At 43.3% G+C, this 15,257-nt stretch overlaps 1 protein-coding gene and 1 long non-coding RNA gene across 3 annotated transcripts in view; one reads left to right on the forward strand and one right to left on the reverse strand.

The window, feature by feature from the left end:
• Window positions 1-15,257, forward strand: part of RAB11FIP4 (RAB11 family interacting protein 4) — a 119,089-nt gene that overhangs the window by 38,387 nt on the left and 65,445 nt on the right. For both annotated transcript variants that reach the window (XM_040081534.2, XM_040081535.2), the window contains exon 3: window positions 8,082-8,170. In XM_040081534.2, the coding sequence (XP_039937468.1) occupies window positions 8,082-8,170 (89 nt within the window). The remainder of the gene's footprint in view (window positions 1-8,081; window positions 8,171-15,257) is intronic.
• Window positions 4,261-7,065, reverse strand: LOC120760862 (uncharacterized). The gene is made up of 3 exons (XR_005703489.1): window positions 6,755-7,065; window positions 4,840-4,959; window positions 4,261-4,493 (listed from the first exon to the last, which is right to left on the reverse strand). It is a non-coding gene; the product is annotated as an uncharacterized LOC120760862 (long non-coding RNA).

Genomic DNA, 15,257 nt, shown 5'->3' on the forward strand with positions numbered 1-15,257 from the left:
GATTCATGTGTTCATATCCTAAGGTTTAATCCTGCAGCAATGTGACTGGATTAAACTGTCTGGAGGACCTTGCACTCCAAGTTTATAAATAGCTTGAAGCCCAGGTGTGGAACATGTAGGGACCAAATCGCTGGTGTGATGCTTGTTAGGATGTATCTGTGAACAGATGCAGAGAAGTCACCCAATTCTGCAGCATCACCTAGAGCTCCCTTAGCACATCATTAGCATTTCAACACTTACACAGACTCAGCGCTAAGTGTTTATCATCGAAGCAGCAGCAGCTGTATCTATTTCTGATAAGACACTGTGCTGCATGTTTTCACAGCATCTTTTTAGAAAAGCTGCTTCTATTGCTTACCTCACAGCATGGAAATTTTATTAATCTTTGGCTACCTGCCATATTTTCCTTAAAAATTAAATTGGTTATGTTAAAGTTCAGAAAGGGCATGTCTGCCTTTCAGAATGGAAAGCCTCCACCATGTTGTTTTAGTGCAGCCACATCCCAAAGGGAGTAGCAGGCTTATTATCAAACAAAAGCAATTTGTCTTGGCAGCAACAGATTATAAATATGATTCTTTGACGTCTCAGCCTATTACAATTGCTTGGGGCAGTCAGACTAATAGAGCAAAATGAGATGCTACTATAAATCCAGTGGGGTTTTCAGTAATAGAGTATGAAGTTTGCTATTCTTAGCACTGGAAGCCAAATGTTTAAATTCAAGCTTTACAATCCTAATGCCTTACTATATTTCTTATTTATGAGACTTCAAATTAATTTGTCTTAATAGATGCTTGCCTTCATAGTATGGTGATGAAATTGTTTGCTGCACAGAGGTGATATAGTGTCAAGGTTTTTGGTGGTTCAGTGCCTTGAATTTATTTAAATCATGAGGTTTGAGACATCTAAGAGCAACAGATTCAAATCAGAGTCGACCTCTGATGTTGGTTTGGGCATTTCATATCGGGGTTGGATTTCAGTGAAAAGCTAAATGTTGGAACTTGAAAAAATCTAATTGTTTAGTGCTCTGTAACTGGTTGATGGAAACTCCTACCCCTGGGTCTAAAACCTGCAGCTTGGCCTCTCTCCTCCATAAACCAGGGCGTCGTTTACTCTTGCATGGTGCAAATGAGAAGTATTGTGTTTCCCAACAAATAGACATCCAGCCTTGTCTCCTCCCCAGTGCTTCAGAGCTGGATAAACCTCACAACGTGGGTCATGTGCCTCTGCAGCAGCTGCTGGAACTGTCAGGTGGAAAACAGTTCCTTTCCTTCAGCTGCTGAGCAGCAGGAGCTGTGGGTAAGGATGAGCAATAGGACCTTGGGAAGTGGTAGAGAGGATTTGTTCAAGTGGAGGTAAAGATGCTAGAGAGCAGAAGTGTGTTGGAGGAGCTCTTTCCCACTGTGTCTTTGGGGTGGAATACTGGACAGGTGTGGTGCTTGCTATTTATGGAAACCTTTGCTTCTCTTGCTGGTCTTTTGTAGATTAAAGGACTTTGCCTCAGCATCTGTGCTGAATTCCTGCTGTCTAGGCTGCCTTCCCCATGCAATTAGGCTCTGCCAGAGCCAGGGATAGGCTTGCCATTGAATTTAAAGCTCTGCAACAATTTCATTGGAATATCAGAGAGTATGAAGGTTTTACTTGTGCTGGAGCTGCCCTCTCTATCTGCTGCCTGCAGGGCTTTAATAACTGTCTGCCTGTAGAGCAATTGCCATGAGATACCACCTGTAGTCTCTTACCTAAGTGCTCTGTGGCACTGCTCAGAGACACCAAGAGCAGCCAGAATATCACTCAAAGGCTGAATTCCCATTAATTTCAGCAGGGTCAGCATGGGAGCCATTTCTGTTTGCTCAGCAGAGCCAATGGCTGTTTTTGCTGTTCTGAATTTATATTGTACTGATCCAATAAATATTTTCTGGCACTTGTAATACTTAGAGGCTTAAGTGGAGCTGTTAATTCCCTGTACTCTGCAGGCTGGTGGGTTCCACAGTCAGATATGTTTGCAGGCTCTGAGTCTGACCTGTTCCTTGTATTTTGAAATTTCTATTATCTTTCCAATAGTCCCTTTGCTTTGATATTCTGCTTAAAAGTAGCCAAACACTGACAAATAAAGGGGGAGCTCCCCCTACTGCCCTCAGCGTTACCGCTCACAGAGATGAGAGGGTATTGTATGAGCACAGATTAATACAGAATTAAAATACAAAGACAGATGTATGCTGACTTTATAGCTTATTTTAAAGATGCAAACAGTGCTGACTGCTGTGTAGTATTTAGAGGGTCATGGCTTTTATAATGGAAGAGATGAGCCATGTCATCACAGAGCATTTATGCATTTATAAAAGTGTGCTTTAGCAGAATCACTGTTTTTTCAGACAAAATCATACAGCCTGTTGTTCTCCTGGAACAAGGGAGTCTTTCCCTCATCTGTGGAAGTTTTAAGGATATTTTAGTAATGCTCTGTTACGGAATTTGGAAAGGGGAAGTTGGAGGAGTTCCTTCATATTCATTAACAGTGTGGAAGAAGCACAGCTGTGAATTTATACACTTCCCCACCTGCAGCAATAGCAACCTTTGAATCTTCAAAATAGTAACACAGACCATTATGTGTCTTCAAAAATCCATCTCTGTGCTTCCCTGGATCCTGAGTCATTTAATCACTGCAGTTGGTTGGAAAGCTTCTAGAAGCAGGCTATATATAAGCAGCTAAAAGTTAGAAAGAATGTTTCTCTGTGAGTTCCTAGCACTTTTTAGTGAAAATTCCAAGAATACAGATTTGCCCAAAGTTTCAAAGAAATGTTCCAAAAGGGATGTTGGCTGTTCTGCTAGCTCAGACTGTGACAGGTTATTTGGACCGTGAAATAGTATGAAAATATTACAGTATGAAATTTGATGGCATTTTTTCCAAACAAAGCTTTCTAAAGCAGAGTATTTCTGGCCTTCTGTTGCACCGGAGATTATATTTTTCTTAATAACTTTTATAGTTTCATTCAGATGCTCCAAGCAAACATATTTCTCACAAAACCAGTGCCAAGTTTTGGCCATCTCCTTCAACTAATTATAAAATCTAATTTGCAGTCCCAAAGAGAAAACACTGAGAAAAGTGTTGTACCAGCTTTGCCTTGAAGATCCAGCATGGAGTAAGAAATGGGTATTTTGCAGTCGTGTAAAAGGAAGTGTATTTGCCTATAATATCTAGGACCAGGACAGCTGCACCAGCATGGGAATTTCAGTAAAGCACATCAGAAAACTCCAAAGCCCACATGAACCCCTTTGGGTTCATAGCTGTAAATCTCAAACTTCAGTGAGGCTGTAACTGGAGATCATCTGTCTGTGTAACTGGATGGGTCTGTCTGTTCTGGGAAGAATAACTTACTGACAGGAGGGGTGCTTGGGATGGCTCTAGGGACAAGGGCTGTCAGTGAGTGGGAGACCTGAGCTCTCCTGGAATTAATTACCTTATAGCTGCTCAATGAACTGAAGTTGGTTACTGCTAAAAGTACTTGAGAGTTTTCTAAGACTTAACTAAATTTCACTAAATACGCCCTGAAACCATAAATGGGTCTAATACACCATAAAGATTCAAGGGCAGATAAAGTAAAAAGCTATTGCTATTAGGAAAAATGCCAGAAACCAACCACATTCAATTAGGTAACTAGATTTGATTTCCTGTAGTATTAAAACTGCTTAATTGCCTGTGAAAATTGCCTGATGTGTTACAGGTTAAATCTCCTTCTTGGAGCATTTGCAGGAAACACTTTGATAAAACTGAGTTTATTTGTGGCCAGAATATCTGTTTGCAAATTGACTGTTTGTTAGGGCATGAAAACCATTTTTTAAGTTAAACTGATTGTAAATTTGTAAAATAATCTCATAAGGGATATCACGTCTAGCAACCTGAGTAGCTGAAAAAGTTAAAGGTTCATGTCTTCCCCTTCAGTGACTTTTAAATGACTTTCATCATCTTTGCTTAGGACTAGAGATGACCCTGTTCTGGCTAAATGAATTATGTTTACTTTTGCATTGGTAGTATTGGGATAAATATTTTTAAACTCAGATAATTTTGACAGACCAGACTTGAGAGTGACTCAGTGCTTTGTTAAACTAGACCTCGAACACATCCACGTTTCAAAGAGTCTCTTGAGTGGACAGAGAAGCTGCTTCTGTGCTGGCTTATCACCAGACCACCAATCATCTGTGCTGATGTCTTTAGCCAGGGAATAAAATTCAGCAGCCTCTGGCCACTCTCATTTTGTGATCTGATTGTTCAGTCCTTTCTCCAGACACAAGCTTGCTGCCAATCTGTGTCACAGTGATTTACATCAAGCACAGCCTTTTACAGAGTGTTTCTCCATAAAGGACACCCTTCAGTGGACCTGGGTGCAGCCATGGGTGCACAAGGACCTGGAGCTCTTCCTGAGTTACTCTTTCCTCTGTCTGCTGCCTCACTCTGTCTTCTTGCCAAGTGCTGCCCAGAAATGTAGATGAAATTTTCCCAACTACAGCAAAGGGGAGAGAACATAGAGCACATTAATATCTTATGGTACAGTTTGACATCCAAATGAAATATCTCTAATCAGCCATGTAAGTGGCTTTCAGTTCTACCTTTTCCAGGAAAATGAATTTATAGCAATAATAGGACATCTCTAGTGCAAGAGGTCCTTAAAGTAGCCGGGAATTATTCCTTTGCTTCATTGCAATGGGTTATTTTTGGACAGATTCTAGCCTTGGGTGCACACTGCTGCACAGCTTGAAATATCTATCACGGCAGTTCTGCAGACCTCAGCACACAGAGTTCTGCTCAGGAGTGGGTCTGCTAGCAAAGAACAAATCTTTGTCCAGTACCTTCCTATTTCCATGTTGAGATTTGCCAGAGTAAGCCTTGATTTGTTGTTGTTTTCTGTCTGGGCTGTGACACAATAATTTAGCTCACGGCACTTCCCAGGCTGCAAGCCAGGATATGTTCTGGTAAAAAGAACACACATGCACAGCATTTGAGACACTCCAGTGTTCTCTCTTTATGTTACACCACTGTGTATCTCCTGGAGTACCTGAAAACTTCAAAGGATATTTAGATGAGGGGAGCAAAAGGTGAGATTGTTTTGGCACTGTTGTAGAAAAACATTGAATAAGAAAGCTGATGCATCACCTGACTGTGCATCACTTTCCTGGTGATAAGGGGTGGTCCAAGGAAAAGACCAGCATCAGTCCTCCAGAGTGAAGAGATTCTAATTTGTGTCCTCACAGGGAAGAGGAGAACAGAGAAGTTCTTAAATCTCAGTTCTTATCAGGAATAAAAAAAGTGGCACAATCTTGAGATTCTTGAAGCCAGTGGCTGTTTTTTCATTGATTTGCTGGATGCTGGAACAGGTTCAGGTGTCTGCAAGGTAGCTATGATGTGGTTTAGTAATGTCAGAGGAAAATGGTCTCTCAACATTTCCTTCTCTTCTTCCCTTTTTCATGGAGTATAATGACACACAGATCTACACAGGAGGATGAGGAGAGCCAGGCTGTCATGCCAGCTTGCATGCAGAGCAGTGCACAGGGGATACTGCCTGCTGCACAGCCAGACAGCTCCCCATTAGAAAGTCACCTTTGCAGAAGGAGACTGGCTCAGATGGACTGACGCCCTGAACCTGCCAGCACCAAGGGAAAAATGGCATGTGACTACAATAAAAAACAAGATTTAGCTTTGTTTGCCATTTTAAGCTATGCAGCTTGGTAAATAAATTGGATTAAATGCCTGTTGATGTTCTGGAAATGGGTCTGGTGCTTGGCTGGGTTCAGAATCAGGCTGTAAAAACCTGGCTGAGGTGGCTCTGGTGAAGAAGTGATGAGGGCTGCCATTACAGTTGGCTGTAAAGGAGGCAATGCTTTTCTAAACCCCAGTGTTTTTATGGAATAAATGACAGGCCAAGAGCTATCATGAAGTGGTTCTCCCTAATGGACAAGGGAAATGAAAAAATGTGATCAGGAGTAATCTTGGATAAGAAATGAACAGCAGAGGGCACACAGAAGACTCTACATTTCAGACCCTGGAGATCTGGGAGCTGTTTGTGACTCTAGCTCTAACAGACCAGTCTGGCTGGCCTTTTGAAAGGAGGCAAGGTAGAAACATTTCTCACACCCTTGTTTTGGGCAGTTAAATCCTTTTTTGGAGACCCACAGCTTCTGTGACTTTTCCTCACTAAAAAAGAGAAAAGTGGGAGAGGAAGCACCGTTGTTAGCACAACTACATTAGAAAAGTAAAGGTTGAAATTATGGTGTAAACTATTGAGAAATTTTAGAACACTGTAAGCATACTCTGTTCATTACACTAATCTGCATCCATTGGTGTTATTTTCCTTTCTTGCTGGAGGTAACTCACTTTGACGAGTAGTTTCTCCATCTAATACAAAAACTCCTTTTAGCCAAGGAGTTCATATGTGTGACGTGTGATGAATCTCACAGTGGGTGCTGGCACAAGGCAGTTTGATGGGCAATAAGCTTTAAAGTCAAAAGGTACAGGCAATAAATTGAATCATCCTCTGTGAGAGGACTAACAAATAACCTTAGGCAAGCACAGACCACTTTAAGCTAAAACCAAGAAGAAGAAAAATATTATGGCTGGGTAGGAAATGTGACAGTTACAGGTAGGGCAGGTTATGTAGAAAGATGCTCTCTCCAGGAACACAAGTTTAACATCTTTCCTCTATCAGCCAGTAGCTTATGTTTTTGATGGGTAGTCCCAGATTAACTCCTCTTTAGGAAGCGACCTTACCAGACATTCTTGTCCACTAACTTCTCCAGCAAAGTGGGCATTTAACAGCTTCATTTATCCTTATTTATCTGCTCAGTACCACCTGAGACTCTCAATTTGTTGCAGAGGCTGAAAAAGGAAAAAATTCTTGCTGCCTTTGTCCATGTGACACTTCTGAGATCTCAGTGGTGTCTTCATTCAGCAGGTGCTGCCTGGATGTGCCTGTGTACAGCAGACAGGGACAACACAGAACCCCCCCCATTAGGCTTCCTCTATCTGGTCATTTTATCTGGTTTCTAAAGTACTCCTTTCCTTTGCAAGGGACTCTTCTCCATAACCCCAATGTCTTCATCCCTACAGATGTTATTCATTTATGTAAAACCAAGAGAGGTCATCTAATGGTATAAAGCTGTTCAGTTCACACTTCCTTCCATCACCCTGTTTCCTCTGGCTCACCTGCTGTGTGAGTGGTATCCACATGTAATGTCACAGCCAAATATATTGCATTAGTGCTGGGATGGAAGGGAGGAATAACTAACTGCTGGGCAATTGCAGCTTCCAATTAGGATAGTGTACAACACATGCTGAGAAGTTTTCACACAGCCTGGGCCCGAGGCTGTGAGATGGGTGCTCTAAAATAACCTGGCCTGTCATTACTGCCTTCTGCAGCTAACCCTGCCAAGTGCAGTCACTGGTAATTAATGGGGAACGAGGCATTTAGTGATTTCAGTGTTTCTATATTTGTCTCAGGTTTTCAGATGAGAGAAGGACCAAGGGAAATGCAGCCATTGATTTTTCCAGCTCTTAATGTGATTGTTAACAAGAGCAAACACAGAAGCTTAAAATCTCTGGTTGCAGTGCATAGCTATTTGCTTGTCAAACACTCTGTGACAGAGCTTTTTTGAAGGGGGTTTGTGATACTTAGCCATTGCCCCTTTGTCATTTTGACCAGAGAAAATTAGAAGCAGCTCCACTGACACTGATGTGCAGTAGTCACTAGCTCACGCCAAGCCTGCAGGTCCAGTGTTTGACTCCAGAGCCTGGGTTTGGTTAGAGGTGGGTTTGTACCCCACAGGGTAGATTATCAAGCCAAGCAATGCTCAGCTTTCAGTTTCATTGCAGGCTAGTGTATCCAGGCTGAGATAATTGCACTTATCAAGTTCCACATGTTGAATGTGTGCTGGGCAGGACTCTGAAGGCAGAGTTGTGTTACGCCTATTTAAATGAATCCCCAAAGCTGCCTTCCAAGGTTTTGTGCATTCAGATTGGCTACAAATCTCCATCCACTGTCCATGTGATGGAAGATAAACTCTTGGTATGACCATTTCCTCTTGTTTCTCTTTGCCAGGCTGTGAAGATTTACTAAAAGATGTCCTGTCTCCTGAAAACTCTGAGCCCCAGCACTACCAGCCACAATATGTTGATTACTATTACCAGGTAAGAGAAGCCATAATTCTATCTCGTATTAGTGGGCTGAGGAAGCCTCTGGAGTGATGTGTAGTTGGATCATTGGAAATGTTGTTGTTTTACTTGGCCTGTTGACTCTTCCTTCCTAGGTTCGTGGCTATTAGCAAGCTATCCATACTGTTGTAGCTATATTTAATGTGGGTTACCTGGTGGAAAAGTATTTAAAATTTAGGTAGTGTTCCTCCTACAAGCCTCAGTATTCACCTGGCTGTGAAGGGAGATCCCTGTACAAGCTTGCTGGCATCTCACAAGTGGAAAACACTGATTTGTATCTAATTAAATCAGTCAAACTTTGTAGGTGAACAAGTCCTCAGGGACCTTCTGCAGATAATAAACAGGGACTCAACAGCTGTTGGGAAGCAGAAACTATGAACCACTGGAAACCTTTGATAGTATTTTGGGTGTAGCATATTTTTAAACCATTAAATGTCCTCACTTGTATCCTTAATTTGCCAGTGTCTTTTCAGTCTAAGAAGTAGAGCACTGCTAAATTTTCCTTTTAGCATCTCCTTGTCCCTCCTTCACTTTACTTTGGTTTTAATCACCTCTGCCCATGTAAAGATTAAAGGTGCATTTAGTATTGTGCATTCAGAGAAGGATTGTGTGTCAGTGGTGTTACAGACTGCAAATGATACCGAAATCAACAGGAAAAGCATTTTACTTTTACTAGTAGTGAAGGTGAGAGGACAGTTCTCACATATCGAGGAAGGATATGGTTAGTGTGCTGGTGAGCTGATGTTACACCACTGCATGCACTTACACAGAAGGCTTTCCACTGTCCATACAAAAAATACAGAGACATTTCCTGCACCTCAGTGTCCATGTCTTTCTAAACCCCTGGTTTTTGTAACTGATGACACAGATACCCACCATGCCATTGCTTGGTTACCTTAATAGATGCCATAAACCAAACTGCTTGGTTTGCAGTAGCTGATAGAGGCTATAAAATGAAAACAGGCTCTGCACACACTCAGTGTTCCCCTTTTGCTATACAGACTGTTGCAGGCTGGTTCTGACACTCTTGGAATGCAGGTGACACTCAGGTCTGTATGATCTGCTGTCACAGAAAGATGTGCTGGGGAGAGCTCTTGAAGACAAACTGCAAAACTCTGCAAACCACATCTCTTCTGCCATCCGTCCTCCAGGAGAGCCTGAGGGTGGGAATTGCAGCTGCTAATCCTGGTAACAGCTGCCGCGTTTCCCATCTGCGTGCTGGATTTGTGCCTCTGGGAGAGGGAGGGGGCAGAGCCTGGCCTTTACTGTTCAGAAAGAGCTGATCTGACAGTGCTGTGCTGCAAGCCTCGCTGGTCACTCCTGATGTCCCTGCAGGGGTAGCACCACCGCAGTGGGGTCCTGCAGCAGTGTTTGCGCACTTCACTGGAGCCAGTGCGGGATTTGTGCTGCCTGGGAGCAGAACCGCGTCCTTCCGCACCTGCCCAGGCCAGGTGAGGTGCCGTGGGGGGAGCGGACAGGGAACGGTGTGCGCTGTTGTACGTCCCGTGCTTATCCCACAGCTCCTCTGCACCACTGCCCTCCAGAGGGGCTGGTTCCAGCTCCGGCTCCTCCAGGTGCAGTTTGGGAACCGTTCACTAGATGTCAGCTAAAGGCTGCGAAAAGGCTGAGCAGCCTCTGCTCCCGCCTTGAGCATCTTCCGCTATGGCAGGAAGTTGGAATTCTCAAGCTGATGAAGCAGAGAACTGAGGGTCAGGTGGATTTGAGACTGTCATCGTTCACGGTGTTCCCCGTTCCCAAGGACGAACGTACGGAAAACATATAAGCTGTCCTTGCATCTCCCAGACCTTAATGAGTGTGAGTTCCTGGTGCTGTAATCGAGTTTATGGGCAGCTCCCATTGGCACAAATGGTAGTTGCCTGTCTAATCTGATTTTCACCCCAGTACGCCCTTTGCGCGTCTCTCTAATTCTCAGGTGCACTCAAATTCCCAGGCAGCTGAAGGGCACAACTGCTGTGATGGTACAAATAGATATTTTAAAAGGGAATGCTTTATTTTTATTCCCCCCAAGGGGCTGTGCTTACACAAAGGCAGGTACTGAGCTGGTTCATTGTTATGCTGTCTCTGCATTCACACGATGACTCGAAAGGAAGAGGAGATTTATCCTTATCACAAGTTATTTTCCCCTGTCCTCTGCTTCCATTTTTCCTTTCCCTTCCCAAGAGCCCCTGCCCTGTACTGCAGCTTTCTGAAGCCCAAAGGCAGCAAACTTGAAGAGGTGAAGATAATTCCAAGATGTGGGATGAAGTGTCGGGAGCCACTGTGAGGTGCTGAGCTGATCCAGCTGTTTGCATATGTTGAGTCAAATGGGGAAGGAGAAACTACCAAGCCTCCAGCTTTTAATTACAACCAGCTGAGTGCAATTAATTTAAAGGGATGTATAAAAGCCCCTGATACCAGGAGCTTGGGGCATTTAATTTGACATTTTTTAAAATGGGCTGATTTTACTTTTTGTTTTTTCTTCAGTGTAAACAAAGAGCAAAAGCCAACAAGCTTTTAATGTCTGAAAACTTCGTCAAAAAAAAAAAAAAAGGCAGAAAAAAAAAAATCCTATTGTGTATGCAATTCAAAATGTAAAGGCTATTCCATGGAAGGTTCTTAATGTCCTGTACTGAGAGTGTGTGTGAGTGTGTGATATCACCGTGTGAGTGATATCACAGGCAGATGGAGAGCTCTGCCTTGGAGCTCAAGGCTGTGAAGGTGTGGTATGCAGAATACAAGGAGCATAACTTGGTTACTGTAGTCCCACTGACTTCCATCAGCATTGATTCAGGCTGCAGAGTGTGTTTTCTCTTTGGACTAGAGACAGCTGGTCCAAAGAAACTTAGGAGGATGGGATTGCAGTTAGGAGATAGCAGTTCTAGAGTCCTTCAGTTTTGGGACCTACAAATAAACCTTTCCTGTCTGTCTGTGGGTTGAGTCTGTCGGTTGGGTTGAAGTCTGAATTGTGCTCCATTTGAGGCACTGCTTCAGTCAAGTACTGTTTATTAGTATAATTTCTGTCTCTCACAGCCTTTAGAGAGGTAATAGAACTTGCCAGAAGCCAATTTGTCAATCCCAAATTCCTTTCCCAGTGTTTGCTGCTATGGCCTTAACTCTTATTTTGGCTTCAGTTTGAAGGGAGACAAAAGTTTCCCTAGTCCAGTTTGCTTTGTGACGGGCATCTGGTAGCATTTCAGAGCCTTTGGATAGCCTTTTGGAGATGGTAACCAGCACAAAGTCCACCTCTGAAGCCTGTGTGTGAAAACGCAGGCCCAGATTGAGGCAGCTCTAACAAAGCAGAGTGCCCTGTGTCTCATATTTCCAAATGGCTGGCTCTGGGCCCTCCCAGGCACCCAGCCAGCTGGGAGCACTAGCCACAGGACTCCCAGGGAAGTAGGCTGCCTGCATCTGCAGCTCCCTGGCCAAGATTTGCACTGCTGAGAAGCAATGGGGTGGGTATAGGTGCTCTTCTGTCTGAGCACCTAGGTTTAGGGAAATGGGAATCCGAACAGGAGCTCCTTTGTCAGCTCTTCACCTGGTGTATTTTGGCTGCTCACATTTGAAGGGAGCCTGAATCTGGATCACCCCAACAGATGACAGAAGAGGGGGTTGAGTGACAGTCTTACAGCCTCTCACCATCAGCTAGCAGGGCACTTCTGAGTGCTCCTGGTGAGGGGACAGACTATTTTTACATGTGAGTTGTTGCCTTTTCATCTGGAATCAATGGCCAAAAGCCATACAGGGAAACCCAGTGGGTCCTTGTTTTAATCAAAGGTGTTTGTTTCTTATTAATTGTGGCTGTATTGAGTTGCTACATACCTTTTTTGTTGTTGTTCCCATGTGTAAATAAGAGTGTCTCTTTCCAAAGTACAGGACGATCCCTACATATCAAAGAATGAGCTGCCTTTTCAGTCCTCTGTGTGTTCCCCTGCCTGCCAAGTGATTAATTACACTGTATGAACAGCAGAAAAATTGTTGAAACATGACAAATAAATTGTGTTTGCCTCTGGGATGGAGCTGGGACTGCTGGCTGATCTGCTGCTTTGAAAATATTTTCAGTAGCAATTAGGAATCCCTCGCCAGCTTCTGAAAGAGGTTTTTTTCCCCACTAGCTGCTTGAGGATATCTGCAGACACCTGTGTCAGAGCAGAGGGGACGTTCTGCACTGTGAAAACACTGCCATACAAATGGGTTTTTCACTAGGCTGTGGAAGTAGGTAGCAGGAGAGCCTGTAACCAGAATATTTTTAATTTTCATCTCGCATATTCTGTGTTTAGAAGCAATGACTCCACCTTGACCATCAAGCTGCCGGTGTTCTTGGGCAGAATAACTGACCTCATTTGTTAGAAGGGTTTTCTTGCTAATGTTTTTCCTGACATTGAACACAGGTGCCTATCTGTTAATGTGAAATACATCCTTCCTTCCACCTCCTGTGGCAGCAATAGCAGAGACACTCCTTCCTATCTTAACAGAAAAAGCACACAAGTGGTAAAGGTGGAAATACCTTTTCAACCAATGGCCAAGAGAAGAAGCCAGTCGGTATGCTAAGGACAAACAGTATTAAATACATCAAACTGAAGCTTTTTTTCCCCGTTTCTTATCAGCCTCTAGTTTTCTGCAACACCCACACGCTCTCAGTCACTGTTGGCTCCTATTGTGCTTTCAGCCTTGCAGATTCTCAGTGTCTGCATGTGAAGATTCCCCTCCCTGCGCTTGAGAGCTGGGGTGTTTCTGCCCCCTGGGATCACACCGTGCGTGTCTGCAGATTGCTCCCCTTGCCAAGCTGCTGGGGGGCTCCTGTGTCCTGCTGCCACCATGGGATCTGTACATCCAGAAGTCTGTGTTATATCCTGTGCTCCTAAATCCGCCAGATTCTCCTTCCTCTCAGCTTCTGCTGCATCCCCTGAGAAATAAATATGTTCAGCATCTCCAGACATGGCCTTTTGGGAGGCCCAGCCTCAGGATTGATCCCAGCCTCTGCTGAAATTGGGAGAAACACTTCTTAGATCCTGGCAGGTGTTAGATCAACCTCTGGGGTTGTTCGCGAGGTCATTGTCTGAATCTTCGCTGGGGGGGTAAGGTGGGAGAAAAGCTTGGTAAAGTACAGTCATGAAGTTAGAGAGAGAAAAAAGTGCCTGTTCCTAGGCAGGATTTTGCACAGGCAGTGTGCACTGTCTGCACCAGTGAGAAGTTTATTGTAACCTCTACAGGCAACACTCTCAGCAATTCATTTTTCCTATTTTTTTTTTTTTTTGAGCATCAAAAAGCAACATTAACTACAACTGCTGATAAACCCCCAGTGAGCAATTACCAAGAGCAATGAAGAGCACAGTGTGCCCCCATTTGGGATTAATTTACATGGAAATTGTCTGCTTTCACCTGGTGATATTCTGAATTTTATATTTTAGGTTTGTGCATACATGCAAAAATAACTGTCCTTGGTCAAAACACCGGCAAAAAATAACCTGCCTCTCTGGCTGCTCGAACTGATTATGAAATGCTGCCCTGGAGAACTGCTGTACTGAGAATGAGCAGTTCTGCACTTGGGGCAAGGCAGGCACCTTTCAACAAAATAAATGCTGCCATACACAGCCATAAAAGACACTGAGGATTATTTTCATTTTTAAAATCAGCTTGCATTCTTGATTTGGTGGTACATCACATTTTTAAAGGGGAAATTAATTTTTCCCTGACTCATTTTTGCTCAGTTTGTGGTATAAAACACACATAAAATAACTCAAAAGAAATGAGACGCTATGGCCTGGTCAAAAGTATTTTCTTTCTCAAAATGTGTTTTGGGTTTTCTTTAGAGAGTAATCTGAGTTTTTTTACTTTCTATTCCTGGGCTGGGCCAAGAAAATACTCTGAGATCTTAGAGCCTGCAGGCTGGAGAAATCTTTTCCTACTCAGTTCTTGGCACAGCACCCCAAATGCAAGGCCAGTGTCTAAGAACAGCAGGACTGGGGGGTGACCTGGCAGAGAAGCTGCAGCCCCCAGAATGGAGTGTCTGATTGCAAAGTGTTGATTCAGGTAGTGCCCTGTGAGAATCCAGCATCTGGGCTGAATTTGTGATAGTGTTTTTCTACAAATTCTGCCAGTTAGCTGGTTTAAATTTTAAGCAGATGCTCTTGCAGGTGAACCACTGGTGTCCTGTAATAGCAGCATAAATCAGTGAGGGGCCAAAGATTGTTTGCTCCCCATAGGGTCTTGTCTGAGTTAAAATTTACTGTTTCTTAGGGCTGAATTTGGCTGGGTGGTTTGAGACGGCAAAGTGTGACTCGGCAACAGAGATGAAGCTCCTCCAACTGGAGCATCCTTCCAGGCATCCATAAGAAAGTAATTCTGTACACTTATTGTTATCTATATCTCTTTTGGTTTTGTTTTTGAGTGTTTCTTTTTTGTGGCCCAGGTAGAGTTTTGTATAGCATTCTGAGATTGACCATTTTGAATCCTGTTACCTCTCTCTTTGGCAGAACCACTGTTTAATAGACATTTTCTGTCTCAGCCTTAATTTTCTTTTTGTGGCATTATCTTCAACCTTTTAATCTGCTGATTTTCTGACAGAGCACAGTTTTGGGGGTGTTTTTTTCTGAAATTGTCAGTTGCCATGGCAAAATATTCTTCCCATCCTTGGATAAACTGATTTAGGCTGTGGCAGTCTTTAGGGAGAAGCTGTGAAATGACTGAAAGCTACAAGTTGGTCTCTTTTATTGAGGAAGTCACATCCTTATTGATTTAATCCTTTAGGTAAGTATGGCTTTGTGGTTTAGTGCCTTTTGCCTTTTGTTTGATGTACTGAATATCCGTCCACTTTAGTTTCTGGATTCTTAGCAAGAAAAAAGAAGAAATATTATGACAGCACCTCACCTTGCTCTGTGTTCCCATGAAAGAAATGCAACTACTCAGAGAGTAGTGAACAAACCCTGGCTGATACATGGCCTTTGGGGAATACCAAAATATCTGTAATAAAAGTAGCTGTCAGGGACACAGCATTCACTGTGTTTCTTGACACTTGAGTGACAAGGAAATCTTTGTCTTCGTGTTCATAAATTGACACTGGCTC

This window comes from Hirundo rustica, chromosome 18 (genome assembly GCF_015227805.2).
Source record: "Hirundo rustica isolate bHirRus1 chromosome 18, bHirRus1.pri.v3, whole genome shotgun sequence".
Taxonomy (NCBI): domain Eukaryota; kingdom Metazoa; phylum Chordata; class Aves; order Passeriformes; family Hirundinidae; genus Hirundo; species Hirundo rustica.